Here is a 14538-nt window from a genome sequence, read left to right as displayed (position 1 = left end):
CCGTAAATATGTGTGGGCTGGCTGACTGCCGAGGGCCGCCTTCCTGTGCCGGCCGCACTCTCCAGACTGAGGTCTGGCGTCTGCCAGGAGAGAGCAGAGGAGTCACTTGTTTGGCAGCAACATGGCTTTAGTGGAAAATGTGTAGGATTTGAGAATCGGGAGACTTCCTTAGGGGATAAATTCCACCCGTAACCAACTGTGTGGCCTTAGACAAGTCATTTCTTTCTCTCTGAGCCTCTGTGTGGTTATCTGTCACATGGGTATGTTCATCATACCTCAAAGATTGTTGAGAAGGTCAAATGCTGTCATAGATATGCAATATGGTTTGCACACTGTAAGGTGAGGAACACCTGAGTGTTCTCCATGGGGCAATTCTCAGCTTGCTGCACCAGCCTTCCCTGCAGCAGCCACCTGTGCTTCCAGACTCACCCCCTTCAAATCCCCCATGCGCAGCCTGGCTCGGCACCGCTAACCCCGGAGCTGGGCTATGGGGCCCCCACCCCCCTGCATGTCAGCTCAGCCGCACACTCACGCATCCAGTGCACCTAGAAGTATTCTCACCTCCGCCCAGAATGTTTTCTTTCTCAAGTCTCTCCCTTTCCATAGAAATGAACCAACCCCTAGTGAGTTCCAAAATTTGTTCTTCAAGCAGGAACAGGTCTGATTCCTACCCTGCCTGCCAAAACCCAACACGGGTGGGCCCCAAACAAGAAGCAGCAGCAGCCTCATGTAACACATGCAGGAACCAAAACTTGCTGGATTGTCTTTACCAGGCACATGCCCACCCAGCCTCTCCAAGGACAGAGGCACTCCCTGTGCCCTGCCACTTGGCTTTGGGGCCAATGACAGCATCAAAGCCTTGCGAGGAGGGGTGGCCAGGAGCCGTGTGAGAGAGGGGCCGGCCTGGGCGAGGGGACCCTCTCTCCCTTTGATGCTGACTGTGGCTTCTCTGCTTGTGTTTTGCAGGTCCTCCCGTAAGTGTCCTGGATTATGCTCTCTGCTCCTGAAAGATAAGACATTTTGTTTTCTCTCTGTGTAGCACTTTCATGAAAATAATATTTGATTAGAGCGGTGTGTCCTTAAAATTAAATTCAGTCCCAGACAGGGGCCATATTTTTTTGTGATTTGTAGATGAATGCAAGCCCAGGATTCTATGGGCTTGACTTGCCCAGTGAAGCATCCTGTGACTGTTTTCCCTGCAAGAGAGCTGACATGAGCCTGGCTGCTCCTCACCAAATCTTTGGCTCAGCTTGATGCACACCAATGCAAGCACCATGCCCGTATTTCCTAAATGTTAAGCAGCAGCTTATCTGTATAAACCTTTTCGTCTCACATGCTTTGGCAGAAAGGGCTCTGGAGTCAGGCAGTTATGCCAGGAATATGTTGCACTTGACCACTAGATCCTGGGTCCGTTTGCCAAAATATTTGACTCTCCGGGTTGGGCAACAGAGACCTTGAGAGAACAGCTGGCCAGTAAGGGTGCTGAGTTTGAGAAGGGTGTGAGGAAGGGGCTGGCTGCCCAATCCACAGCAGCCCCGGAAATCCCATTCCTTCTCCAAGACACATGACAAGTCTGCCTTTGATTCATCTTGGCAGTTTTTCAGAGCCTGATAAATCCTGATGAATGAATTCAAGAAGTACATTGACAGTCCTCTTGAGCCAAAATTAACCTTCTAAAGGAATTCCTTTCAGATGAGCAGCTTCATTTTACTTCCACTTACCATGATTCATTTCCCGATCAGCACCCTTCAGAATCTGGACTTCTTGATGCATGTAGCAGCACCACTTTGAGCCAGAAAGTGAGAATGTGTAGATTTATAGGCTACGAGCAGTTTTTCACAGTTGAGTCATTCCTGACTGTCACATGGAGGCTAGCCTGCGTGAACTTGCCGAAGTGCATAATGCAGAGGGCTATGGAGAAAATTTGTTTTTGTGTGGGGTTTTTTTAAACTTGGCTGTTAAACGACTAAGTGGATTAAACAAATGCAGAATTCTCAAGCTGCAACCTGAGATGGATGCCAGTGTATGGGACACTGGCGGGGCAGCCACTACTCTGAGCACATGGAGTCAGAGAAGCATCCAGTAGCAGTAAAGGCACCCCCATATCTCTGGTTTCCAAGGCTGTCTTCCTCAGGTCACCCCATCCCAGTGGCAACAGACAGGAAACCCATATCCTGCTCACTAGGCCCCAGATCAGGCCCCGTGTAAGGAGCATTTTCTGTGATAACTGTGATGCCACCCTCCAGAAGCCCACAATCCCACAAGGTCCTTGCCATGTGCCTTGGCTGACATGGGGAGGACACGTGTGGTGTGTGCCCTGGTGGCCCCTCCAACCTGGCCCTATGAGGTGGGGAATGGGTGCTCCATCCCCCAGACCCACTGGAGCCTTGCATCCCCCCCTTGAAGGAGTCACTTACCAGCCAGCAGCCTCTGCTGCAAACCCTGCAGCCGTTGGGGGGATCTGGGGCCCTGACTGAGTTCTAAGTGTTGCCATATGGTTTTCTGCCGTAAGTCTAATTATTAATGACGTATTAATTACCACAGGGGCAATCAGGACGAGATGGCTACCCGGTAATTTGCCATATATTTTTTTGCTCTCTCTGCCCTTTACTCTCAAGCCAGTATTCTTCCTCTGTGCCTTTATTTAACTGTCTGCACTCCTCTCCTCCTCCTCCTCCTCTGCTCCTCAGTGGCCATGGTCTCTCTGTGGAGGGAGTAGCGTTAGCTCTGTGAAGATGCAGGATGTGCAGATCTGCAGGGCCCTGGCCTGGAGGGAACTGTCTGCAGCTCTAGCTGCCTTGCAGACAAATCAAATAGCCTTCAAGAAAGAGTCTCATTGGTGTGCTGAGTCCACCCAATACTGCTCTTCCTGGCCAGTGTGTCAGTCCTGAGCCCAGGGTCCAGCCCTTGGCTGTGGAGTGAGTGCCCTCCTGTGGGCTTGGCTGTCAGACTCTTTCCAGTGGACAGAAGACTCCCTGTCCCAGCCCACCATGTCCTGTCACCACTCAAGAACGAGAGACGGGTTGGTTCCAGTTTGGCCTTTTTGGGTTTGTTTTTTGTTTTTTGTTTTTTTTTGTGGTACGCGGGCCTCTCACTGTTGTGGCCTCTCCCGTTGCGGAGCACAGGCTCTGGACGCGCAGGCTCAGCAGCCATGGCTCATGGGCCCAGCAGCTCCGCGGCATGTGGGATCTTCCCGGACCAGGGCACGAACCCGTGTCCCCTGCATTGGCAGGCGGACCCTCAACCACTGCGCCACCAGGGAAGCCCTGGCCTTTTTGGTGTCGTTACTTCTCAGATCTTTTACAATTAAACCTAAAAGTTAGCTTATACTTGGAATGGATGTCCCAGTCTGGGCTGAGTGAGCACCACATCAGAAACAAGGTGAAATATGGCTGTGCCACTGTCCAGTCCTGCACAGAGGTTAAGGCCCATGATAGCAGCATGCAGAAGTCCTGATAAAGAAAGAGCAGAGGGTAAACCTGGTGAAGGAGAGCATGGCAGGACCATCCTGTTGGGAGATTTGTTCTGTGCCTCAGGCCAGGAGGATTCAGGGAGGGAAATGTTGATGGATTCAGAGGCCTCTGTAGTGGCCAGCTCTGTCCAGAGTCAGGACTGGCTGGCAGTGGAGGGCAGGGTCAGGGGGTGGGTGTCCCCAGTCTTGCAGGAGCCACCTTCCCAGAAGGCTGTGGAGGGCCGTCCAGCCCTGAGCATCAGGGAGACCTGGGTATGGATTCCAACCCTGCTGCCTCCTAGCTGGATGACCTTGGAGAAGGCTCCGACATTCTCTGAGCTTCAGTTTCATGTTCTGTGAAACGGGGTCATGCAAGGCCTCCCTAACAGCACTGGAGTTGGGATTAATTAAGACTGAGGAGGTGATGGCTACACAAAATGAGTCACAAACCCAGCCTACAATTCTTGGTGGAAACTTTGGGGGGCATTTACCTCATGTCTCGAGTGGTCCGTGCTCCACCCACCCAGGCAGCCAGGGCAGCTCCCCCAGCAGCAAGCAGCCCGGCCCCTCAGACCAGAAACATCCTGCTCTGTGTGGTGTAAGAACGAAATGCGAAGCCAGCCATGATCCACCTTCACCCCACAGGAGCACACAGGGGATCAGGGCACCACCACCTCCCAGCAGCTTTTCCTGATTGGCCCACATTCCTAGACATGGCAGCTAGAGTCTTGGGGAACCACAGGCTTTTGCTGGAACATCTCAGCCTCGTGTCCTGGGCCTGCTCGCTTCACTAGCTCAGGAGCACTGGAAACTTCCTGACAGAACCACTCCTGGGATTACCTAGTTACCTTTTATACTCCGGGGTTACTCTTGATTGTAGGTGCCCGTGTCCAAAGGGGAGTGGGCAGTGTCTGGTGAGCGGATTTCTTCCCTCTTGCCCATTGCTGTCTCCTCTGAGCACGCACGACCCAGGCTGTGAGCGTCAGACAGGCTGCTGGCTGATTGTGGGAATCAGTTTCCTCAGGCGAGGGTCAGGGGACTCCAGACCAGCTGCCAGGGGTCCAGTCTACCTCCCACAGAGCCTCTTCCCCTCTGCCACCACCCCTGCCCTTCCTCCCAGGACGGAGCAGGCTGGCGGGTGGCCAACAGGCTCTGTGGGTGATGAGTAGGAGTCCTCCTTCAGAGTTAGGCAGCTGGGAATTGAATCCCCTCACAAGCTGTGAAGCTGGGGGCTTCAGGAAATAATCATGGAAATAAGCCTAGATTAATTCCCACGACGTTGACTATGAGAGTGAAAGACGGTCAATATAAATAATATAACTTGGAGACTGGTTAAATCAATTATGTATGTGATAAAATGCTATGCAGCTATTACCTTCTATAAGAATTCTTAATGATGTGGAAAAATCTCATGCTCCCTCAGCAGCCCTAAGAATCTGTTTCCTTCCATATGAAGAAGAGATCTGGGATTTAGGTAAAGTGAGGTCACCGAAAACGGTGGTCAGGTGACTAGGGCCATTACAGGGCAGTCAGGGAATTAAGCCTGGTGTTTAGTGTGTGAGGTTTTTGGCACTGAGCCTGGGTCAGAGACAGGGCTCTGTGAATTTGGAGTGGGGAGGCCAAGGGAGGGATGTACATGCAGTGTGTCCACCTGGTATGAAGTTAGGAGCCTTATGGGAAAGGAGCAGTTTAGGGCCCAGCAAGCCTTCCCCACTGCCCATTTGCAGACAGCGCTGGCAGCCCATGGCCAAGGGCTTCTCATCACTGGTCAGCCCTGAGAAGGCTGGGCCCAGTGAGGGGTGAAGAGAAGCTGGTATCATACCCACAATTATGCCAGGGCTGGGTTGCCCCTTTTCCTGAGGTCGCCCACCCCAGTTTTCATGCAACTCCACTTCCACACAGATCTGGGCATCTTCCCTGACTGGGCTGGTCTTGCCTGCTGCCGAGTTCAAGGTGTTTGTGCCTCCAGTGCCAGGAGCCAGCCGACTCACCCAGCTGCGTGCCTCCAAGCACCCTTGTTCCATCAGGCCACACAGGCTGTCCCTTCAGTGGAGGGATACAGGGTAGAAGTGACACTCCGCCTGGCTTTCCACAAAGGAGGGAAGCAGGCCCATGTGGGCAGGCGGAGGTTGGGAGGGAATTCTGTAGGCTCGGGGGGCCCATGTGTTTTAAGCTGAAATTCATATCTCTCAGCCTGTGGAGGGCCTGGCTCCCAGCCCGAGCTCTGCTGACAGACAGCTCCATGTGGTTATCCCAGGGTTAGGGCAACCCCTGCAGCACGAGGGGCCTGGCCACCTGAGAGGCACCTCGTGTACCGAGTATTCACAGACTTTGAGTATGTCTGACCCCAGTCCCGTCCTGGCTCAGCTGTGCGGTCTTGGGTACTTAGCCTCTTAGAACCTGGGGAGATCACACCTACAGAGTTGGAGACTTAAAGGGGGGAATACACGCAGAGCCCAAGTGCAGCACGGCAGGTGGCAGCCCCTTGATAATATCTCTATCTTTCCTCACCCCACAAAACCTCGAGGGAAGGAAAGACAGGCTTAGGAAATCATTCTCATCCACCAACACACATTGGCAGCATTTGGAAAGGAAAATGGCTTTGAACAGTCAGTTTTATAAAAAGTTTTGGGGGCTCCTTTTTCTTGAACTAAGCTTGAACTAAACTTCAAGACCAGCTTCAGGGAGTTTTTTGTTTTGTTTTGTTTTTCCTTTGTGCTAAAAACGTCACTTCCTAAAGGGAAGTAAGAGCAAGAAAAGAGTCAAGCAGGATGCTTGTGATAGAGACTGTGCCGGCTGCGTGTTCTGGATTAATCCAATGTGGCCCCCTCACCCCGTAAGGAGACCAGCTGAAACCAGGTCTATATATGGACCCGAGAGGGGCTGTAGGGGGACAGGGCCATAGGAGCTAAGCATGTCTGTGGGGCAGGCTATGGACTGAAAAGGGCCTCGGTCACCTTGTCCACAGTCTCCCTGTACAGAGGCCAGCCTGTCCTTTTCTGCTGCCAAGGGTTCATGAATAGCTCTCTGCTGATGACAAAAGAAGCATGTTTTTTATAAAACCTTCCCAAAATAGAGAAAAGCACAAAAAAGGAAAAAGCAATCATCCATAATCCTACCACCCACAGATAAGCCCTCTCAATATTTTGGCATTTGTTCTTCCCATACTTTTTGTGTGCAAGTTTGTTTTTATAGTTATTATTCTAAAAATGGGATTATAGTGGACATACGTTTTTGTGGCCTATTTTTTTCACTTAATATAGCATGAGATTTTTCCACATCATTAAGAATTCTTATAGAAAGTAATAGCTGCATAGCACTTTATCACATATATAATTGGTTTAACCAGTCTCCAAGTTATATTATTTATACTGACCGTCTTTCACTCTTGCAGTCAACGTCATGGGAATTAATCTAGGCTTATTTCCATGATTATTTCCTTTTAATAAATGTCTAGAAGTTGAATTGCTGGCCCAAAGGATTTGCACATGTTTAAGTCTTTTGATGTGTACTGCCAAATTGCCCTCCCGGAGTCTGTACTAATTTACATTCGCACCAACAGCACATGAATGCTTCATGTTGCCCCAAGCCCTGGCCAATCATGGGTATTATACTTTTAAATCTATGCCAATATAAGTTAAAAATTTATGGATGTACATATGTATCCTGTTTTAATTTAGGGTGTATTTTCATTAGAAGCACGGTCTCAGAGATTAAACTAGTGTTGATAAAGTTTGTGTAATTCTAACTGCCATCTGGTGGTAGAACTTGGAATTGCAGGTATAGAATTCAAAGAGATGACCAGCATTTGAGAGCTTTCAGATTCCAATTGATCCAGGGACAGCAGATATCATGCAATAAGCCACACACAGGAGAATTTTGTGTGTGTGTGTGTGTGTGTGTGGTATGCAGGCCTCTCACTGCTGTGGCCTCTCCCGTTGCCAAGCACAGGCTCCGGACGCGCACCATGGCTCACAGGCCCAGCTGCTCTGCGGCATGTGGGATCCTCCCGGACCGGGGCACAAACCCATGTCCCCTGCATCGGCAGGCGGACTCTCAACCATTGTGCCACCAGGGAAGCTCCCACACAGGAGAATTTTGAACTCAGAACATTGTCAGTCCAAGGTGGGACCTTCAGAGGAGGCCTGGGCCCAGCATTCTTACATTAGGGGGTAGTAATCCGCATTTATGTTGATAAAGTGATTTTGCCATCTCATAAATAGCAGGCTTGTCTCTGTTCAACAAATCCAGAAGGTGTGTTGTGTACTAGAGTAGCACAAAGAGAATCAGGCCCAGTTGCAATCTTGGGGGAGCTATGGGAGAGGGGGACCATGGGATAGAGAGAGAGGGACAACTAAGGGCCACTGTGACCTTCCTCGAGGTTTCTTCTCACATACTCTTTTTTTCTACTCCGAACTGTGGCTTCTGTCTAGGATGAAAAGACCTGTCTCTCATGCAAGGCTCAGTATTGCCTACATCTTGACTTTGGCACAGAAAAAGTCTCATCATCTCCTATTTACAACATCAAAATCCTCACATTTCCTCTTTTTTGGTATTTGGACTTTTTTTTTTTTTTTTTTTTTTTTTTTGCGGTACGCGGGCCTCTCTCTGCTGTGGCCTCTCCCGCTGCGGAGCACAGGCTCCGGACGCGCAGGCCCAGCGGCCATGGCTGACGGGCCCAGCCGCTCCGCGGCACGTGGGATCCTCCCGGACCGGGGACCGAACCCGCATCCCCTGCATCGGCAGGCAGACTCCCAACCACTGCGCCACCAGGGAAGCCCGGTATTTGGACTTTTTTGACTCATCATTGAGCTTTAGTGACCTTCACGTTTGTTTTACGCCTTCAGAATACAATTCAGACATTTTTGGAAAATGTGTATTTGGTAAATCTTCCAGGGCTTGAGATTTGTGTATTTGAATGTATGAGGAGAGTGTTAGGTTGTGAGGTACATAGAAATGATGAAACCCAGTGAGGGCTAGTGGTACAGAGGCCCTGGAATGGGGGAGCATGCCCACTTCAGAAACACCATCGGTCATTGTCTCTGTGCCAGGTGCTTTTCTGGGGCTTTGGACTCAGACCAAACAGGAGTGACAAAGCCCCTCCCTGTAGTGAGGAAGAGAGAAACAAACAAGTAATAAACCAACAAGATAGCTTCAAACAGTAAAATGTGCTAGAGAATTTTGCAGGGGATGTGATGAGAGGGCTGATTGGGTGGATGGGTGGGTATAATTTGGATTAAATAATCAGAAGTCTCTTGGGGAAGATGACATTTGAGGTGAGACTTAAATGATGAAAAGATGTAGCAATCTTTGGGGAGGGGGTGAGAAATGCTCCTGGCAGAGGAAGAAGCAAGTGCACAGGTCATGAGGTAGGAACAAGCAGTGTGTCCAGGGTACGTGCAAGGCCAGTGTGGCTGGAGTGAGCGAACAAGTGCCAGAAAACGGTAGAAGGGGAAGTCAGAGAGGTCTCCGAGGCTGTGTGGGATAGAATCTTATAGGCCACGGTGAGAGGCTGATCCAGGCAGGAGGCTAGGAAACTTGGCTCTGTGTGTACAGAAACTACCTGTCCACAGAGACAGCTGCCTTGACAAGGGCTGGGAGTCTCTCTCCTCCCAAGGGAACTAGAAGAAAGGACTGTCCACTCTCATCCCCCAGAAGCCTTTCCACCGTGCCTGGGAACAAGTGCACCGACCAAGTGCTTGCTGGGGGCATGATTGCCCGCGTTCCCACCCTGGGAGATTGATGGTCTCGGCCCTGCTGGACAGAAGAGGAAGCTAGGCTCAGACACTGATAGGACTTGGCCAAGACACAAGGCCCACCCGCGTGGCAAAGCCCAGATTAGCACCCAGCCTGAAGACTCTCCATCACACCAGCCACCCTATCAGTAAGCAGGTTGTGGCAGCAGACCAGGGCTCAGACTGTCTGTGCATTGGCAGAAGGGTCTTTCTCCTCTCACCCAGAGAAACAGATTATTTGGGGTGAATGTTCTGTGTCTCTTCCTCATCCCTGTTTTTATCTGGCCCTGGAGCTCTCTCCCCATTCCACCCCCATTATCAAATTGTTAAGACCCTTTCCTGCTTTCCATTAAACAAACAAACAAATAAAAACAGAAAACCAGTTCTAACTTAAATGAAGAAGAAAATTTCTTCATTCCACCTTCTTTCCTATTCCTTATCCATGAGTCTGTATCATAGCAATTATTAGAAATTAGGGTCCCCCTCATGGTGAAATGTCCAATTCCGTTTCCCTGGCCAGGAGCAGCTGAGTGGAGCAGAGAGACCACAGCCATGATCAAGTCCCTTTCCACCCCTGCCGGTAGGCAGTCACTTAGCCCTTCTGTCCACATTTGCAGTGTGAGGCTTGGCCTGGATGAAAACATTAGGGATCGGATCTGTGCAGCTCTTCACAGTTTCAAAGTACATCCTATCCCTGGACATGATGATTTGTGCCCATTTTGTGGACTGAAAAACTGAAGTTTAGAGTGGCCATGCCACTTTTCCAGATCTCACAGTGGCAAGTACGTGGGGCCTGGCTTCCCCCGAAGACTCTTTAGATCTTCCCACACAGAGACCTTTATGGCACAGTGGGTAAGGCTGTAATGCATCCAGACAGGGCCTCGGACCCCACAGAGAAAGGAGGAGCTAACTCTGCCTGGGACAAGGGGAGGCCTCATAGAAGAGCGACAGTTGGGGCATGTCTTGAGGGATGATTAGGCGTTTGGCACGAAGACAAGATAGGAGGCATTCCATGCAGCACCAGCACAGGCACAGTGAAAACGGCGGGGGGCGAGATGGGGTCCCATGTGCCGGTGGACGGTGACTCTGAGGGAGGGCGGGGAAAGGCGGGAAGATGATGCTGAGTGAGGGGCCCCCACCCACCCAGAGGGGTGTGGGCAGAAGCGTATATTGGAAAGGCCTCCCTGGCTACAGGGCAGAGACTGGAGGAAGGGGGTCCAGGTAGAAGGCAGCTACAATAATATCAGGCACTGAAATAAGAATGTCCCAGTAAGGATGGAGTAAAAGGGGCAAACTGGAGAAATGAGGACTGGCGGGAGTTGCAGGCTGGCCCTGACAGGTGAGGGACCAGAACTCCTCATGCCTGGCAGCACCCAGTTCCCCAAGCACCACCCATCTGGGGCGGGGACGGGGGGCAGGCAGAGCTGCACGTCATCTCCAGAATCAGTCATGGGGCCATCGACAGCCTAGGCCCCGGGGGACAGCATAAGCTCTGAGCAGAAATGTGGGATATGAGACAGGGCCTCTGCCTGGGACCAATTTTGAAATGAATAACTCAGACTGTTTGGAATTAATCAAGTGAACAAAAAAGGACCACAGGGCACCACACATTCATATGCTTTTTTGCACTCTCATAGTTCAAAAACAGCTTTGATTGTAATAATGTAATTAGTTAAGTGATTCATCTGTAATATCCCAAACTCATCTGTCTTTAGATTTCAGCATATCCTGCATCTCATTTTCATCTGACCCTTGCAGTGCTGCTCCCCAGCTCCCCAGATTCTGGGTGGAGCAGGGATGGGATGAAAGCAGATTTTCCGAGCCCCGCTAATGGCCCCCAGATTGGAACCTTGGGGAGCCACAGCCGGGCCCCAGGGAAAGGGCCACCGTGCCGGCCTTTCTTCCCTCCTCCCCAGGGTCCCTCGAAAGCCCAGGACAGGTGCTCCTTCACCCAGGCCCCTTGCCTTGGGCCCATGCTTCATCCCATGTCCTTCAAGTGTCACATGTGGGGCGACCAAAGGACCAGAGGGCTGAGCTGCTGCTCCTGCCCCTGGTTCCCAGATGCCCTGCTTACCCTATGCAGCCTTTTGCATCATCCTGGCAGTGGCCCGGGAGCCCCCAGCCCCAGATACAAACCTCCAAGGGAGGTGCCGTCTTCCCACATCCAGCTCTGGGATTGCTAGCAGCAGGGATAGGCCATGGAGGGCCAGCAGAAGTTGGTCCTGCCCTTTGCAGGTGTGACTGTGACAACATCTTTGCTGTCCCCTCTTCCCACTTCACCCAGGCAGCAAAGCACCCTCACACCCTAAGGAAGGACGTGTTCACAGACCTGCACTAGGCCACTGGGACAAACTCAGGTCTTCCAAGTAAATAGATTTGAGAGGACGCAGTTATTTGGGGTATGAAGCTGGTCCACCCAGCTCCTCCTGAAATCAGGGATTGGCCCCCTGTCCTGCCCATGCAGTGGAGAGAGAGTGGGCTTTGGGGCTCCGCAGACCATGTGATCTCAGGCATGTCCCTAATCCCTCTTCAGCCTTTGGGGGAGCCAGGTAACTGACCCCATGAGAGCCCTAACACTGGACATACAGGCTGGGTTCAGTGACAGTTCTTGCTGCCGTGATGATCACTGACCCCAGCAGGGGGAGCCCTTGAGGCTGAAGGAGCCCCTCCCAGGGTAGTGTCCCCAGTGCCCAGCTCCCAGGATGTGTCCCAGGGGGCAGGAGTCAGCCGGTGCCCATGACAGCCTTCAACAGGTCAAGAGTGCCCTCTGGTGCTACCAGGCCAGGCACTGGCATCAGTAGGAAACTGGACATCCATTCTTAGAAGAGTTCCCTTGACAGCTGGTTCACTCAACAAATATTTACTGTGTTCTCACTATGTATGAGGCACTTTGGCATTTGGGATACAATTAGTGAGAAGTACATCCGGGGTCCCTACCCCCATGGAGGCTGTGATTGAGTGGGAGAGAAAATCAAAATTCAGGGCCAGGAAGGAACAACAGGTTGCTGTGAGTGTCTTTGACCTGGGCCTGGCCTGGTGGGAGTTGGGGCGCCCCCCCAAAGGAAGGGAGGTGTGAGCCGAGGTTGGAAGGCCAAGTAGGGGCTGGCAAATGGGAGCTTTGGGGGAATGTCCAGAGAGAGGGTACACCCAAGACAGGCCAGGCTGGGAGGGAACAGGAGAGGGGGGTCAGGGGCCAGCAGCCATGGAGTACCCAGCTTCATTGAGCAAGTAGTTGCCTCCCTAAGGGGCCACAAGGTGGAGGGAACTTGGAGTAGCATCCAACCTGGGAAGGTCCAGGCCTAAACAAAAATTTTGCAAACCTATCAGACTGCCCAGGAAGCAGTGAGTTCCCCATCACTGGAGGTATACAAGCCAGGGCTGCATACCCACCTTTCAGGCGGGACGTCTAGGGAGAGGTTGACCCCAGTGGGTCATCTTCCGTAAAAGGGCGGGTCCTTCCACTAATGGGTCCTCCCTTTTGGGCTACTCAGACCCAAACTCAGTGGGACATGATGGCACGAGCCCAGCCGGGGAAGGGGGCACTTCAAAGATTCACAGACATCCCTCAGAGCCAGGCCTCTAGTGGGCACTGGAGCCTCGGGGACAGTCACAGTGGGGAGGGGAGGCAATGGGAAGACAGAGCAGAGGCTCAGTGACTGAGGAACTATGTGGGATGAGGGGGAGTTGAGGAAGACTTCGCAGAGGTGACACGTGAGTCTGGAAGGAGGACCATAGAGGCAGAGGAGGGGTCCTTGAATGTCAGGCCAAGGGGCACTGCGGCTCTGCCCCGAGGGTGGGGGTGAGACTGTATTAGGTGCTGACGAAGCCAACGAGGGATGGTGAGGTGGGAGGTATGCAGGGTTTAGGCAGGAGATTTAGGCTTATGTCCCAGGCCAAGATGGCCATGCCTGGCCTCCCCAAGCTTCAGTTTCTTCATCTGTGGAATGGAGGTCATAATGGCACCTGCCTAACAGGGCTATGCTCAGGGTCAGTGACATCCAGATGAGAAGGCAAATGTGTATGTCTTTTAGTTCCACCCCTTTTCCTGGATTCTTACCCCAAAACTGGCCCAGCACATTACAGTCACACTCATTCAACCCTTTTGGGTGCCAAGCTCCAGGCTGGGCACTGTCATCTATAGGAAACCATTCCATCACACCATACCCACTTTCCAGAGGAGGAAACAGGCTCCAGGGAAGTTAAGCAGTTCACTCCAAGGTCTGCTGGGTAAAAACAAAACAATCAGTATGACCCCCGCTCCTTCGCTGTGTAGGAAGGATGGGCATGTGGGGATAGGAAGAAGCGAGGCTGGTGGAGACTGGTCCAGAAGAGAGGCCAAGTCCTAGGCAGGGGTGAGTGGGGGACTGGATGTGGATGTGGTTTGGAGAGATGGTTCAGAGCTAGAATTGCAGGCTCACAAGGAGAGGGCAGGGCTGGCTTGGAGCCAGATTTGGTTTGGTTCATGCAGTTTAAAAAAAAAAAAAAGCAAAACTAACCAAATCAGTTGCAACATTTAAAAATTGTGACGTTTCACATAAACATCTGGAGTATGGTCTTTTCTTGAAAAGTTGAAGATCTTGCACCCTGAGTCCATGTGCATGGCAATACCTGCTGGGTCAAGTGCTCCTTTAGCTGGGCACTGCCCCAGGGCCCCTGCAACATTCCAGGGGCTAGCCAGGTGAGGAAATAGGGGAAACTGGCTGGGTGCAGGAGAGTGTAAGGAACAGTTGGGCTTGGGCTGAACTGGGGGGATACATGCCCCATCTAAAGGGGGCGTTGCAGCTCAGCCCAAGCATGTCAATCATTACCGCATCTCCTAACATATCAAGAGAAGCTGGAGGGACTTCCCTGGTGGTTCAGTGGTTAAGAATCTGCCTGCCAAGGCAGGGGACACAGGTTCTATCCCTGGTCTGGGAAGATCCCACATGCCACGGAGCAACTAAGCCCATGCGCCACAACTACTGAGCCTGTGCTCTAGAGCCCGCGAGCCACAACTAGTGAGCCCATGTGCCACAACTACTGAAACCCATGCACCTAGAGCCCGTGCTCCACAAGAGGAGCCACTGCAATGAGAAGCCCGCGCACTGCAACGAAGAGTAGCCCCTGCTCGCTGCAACTAGAGAAAGCCCGCGCGCATCAACAAAGACCCAACACAGCTTGGAAGGAAGGAAGGAAAGAAGGAGGAAGGGAGGAAGGGAGGGAGGGAGGGAGGGAGGAAGGAAGGGAGGAAGACATAAGTTTATTTATTAAAAAAAAGAGAGAAGCGAGAAATACAAGTTTTATACAAAATCTTTGGATTCTTAAGGATTCCAACCAATCCATTAACAGTGGGTGACAATTGTGTCATCCATG

General features: G+C 51.8%; 1 protein-coding gene across 1 annotated transcript in view; it reads left to right on the top strand.

Annotated features, from left to right (window-relative positions):
- COL23A1 (collagen type XXIII alpha 1 chain) overlaps nt 1-14538 on the top strand; it is a 358235-nt gene that overhangs the window by 308813 nt on the left and 34884 nt on the right. The window contains exons 4-5 of the mRNA XM_067033411.1: nt 967-974; nt 2545-2571. Of these exons, the coding sequence (XP_066889512.1) occupies nt 967-974; nt 2545-2571 (35 nt within the window). The remainder of the gene's footprint in view (nt 1-966; nt 975-2544; nt 2572-14538) is intronic.

This window comes from Kogia breviceps, chromosome 4, assembly GCF_026419965.1.
Source record: "Kogia breviceps isolate mKogBre1 chromosome 4, mKogBre1 haplotype 1, whole genome shotgun sequence".
Taxonomy (NCBI): domain Eukaryota; kingdom Metazoa; phylum Chordata; class Mammalia; order Artiodactyla; family Physeteridae; genus Kogia; species Kogia breviceps.
This window is presented reverse-complemented; position numbering and strand designations above follow the sequence as displayed.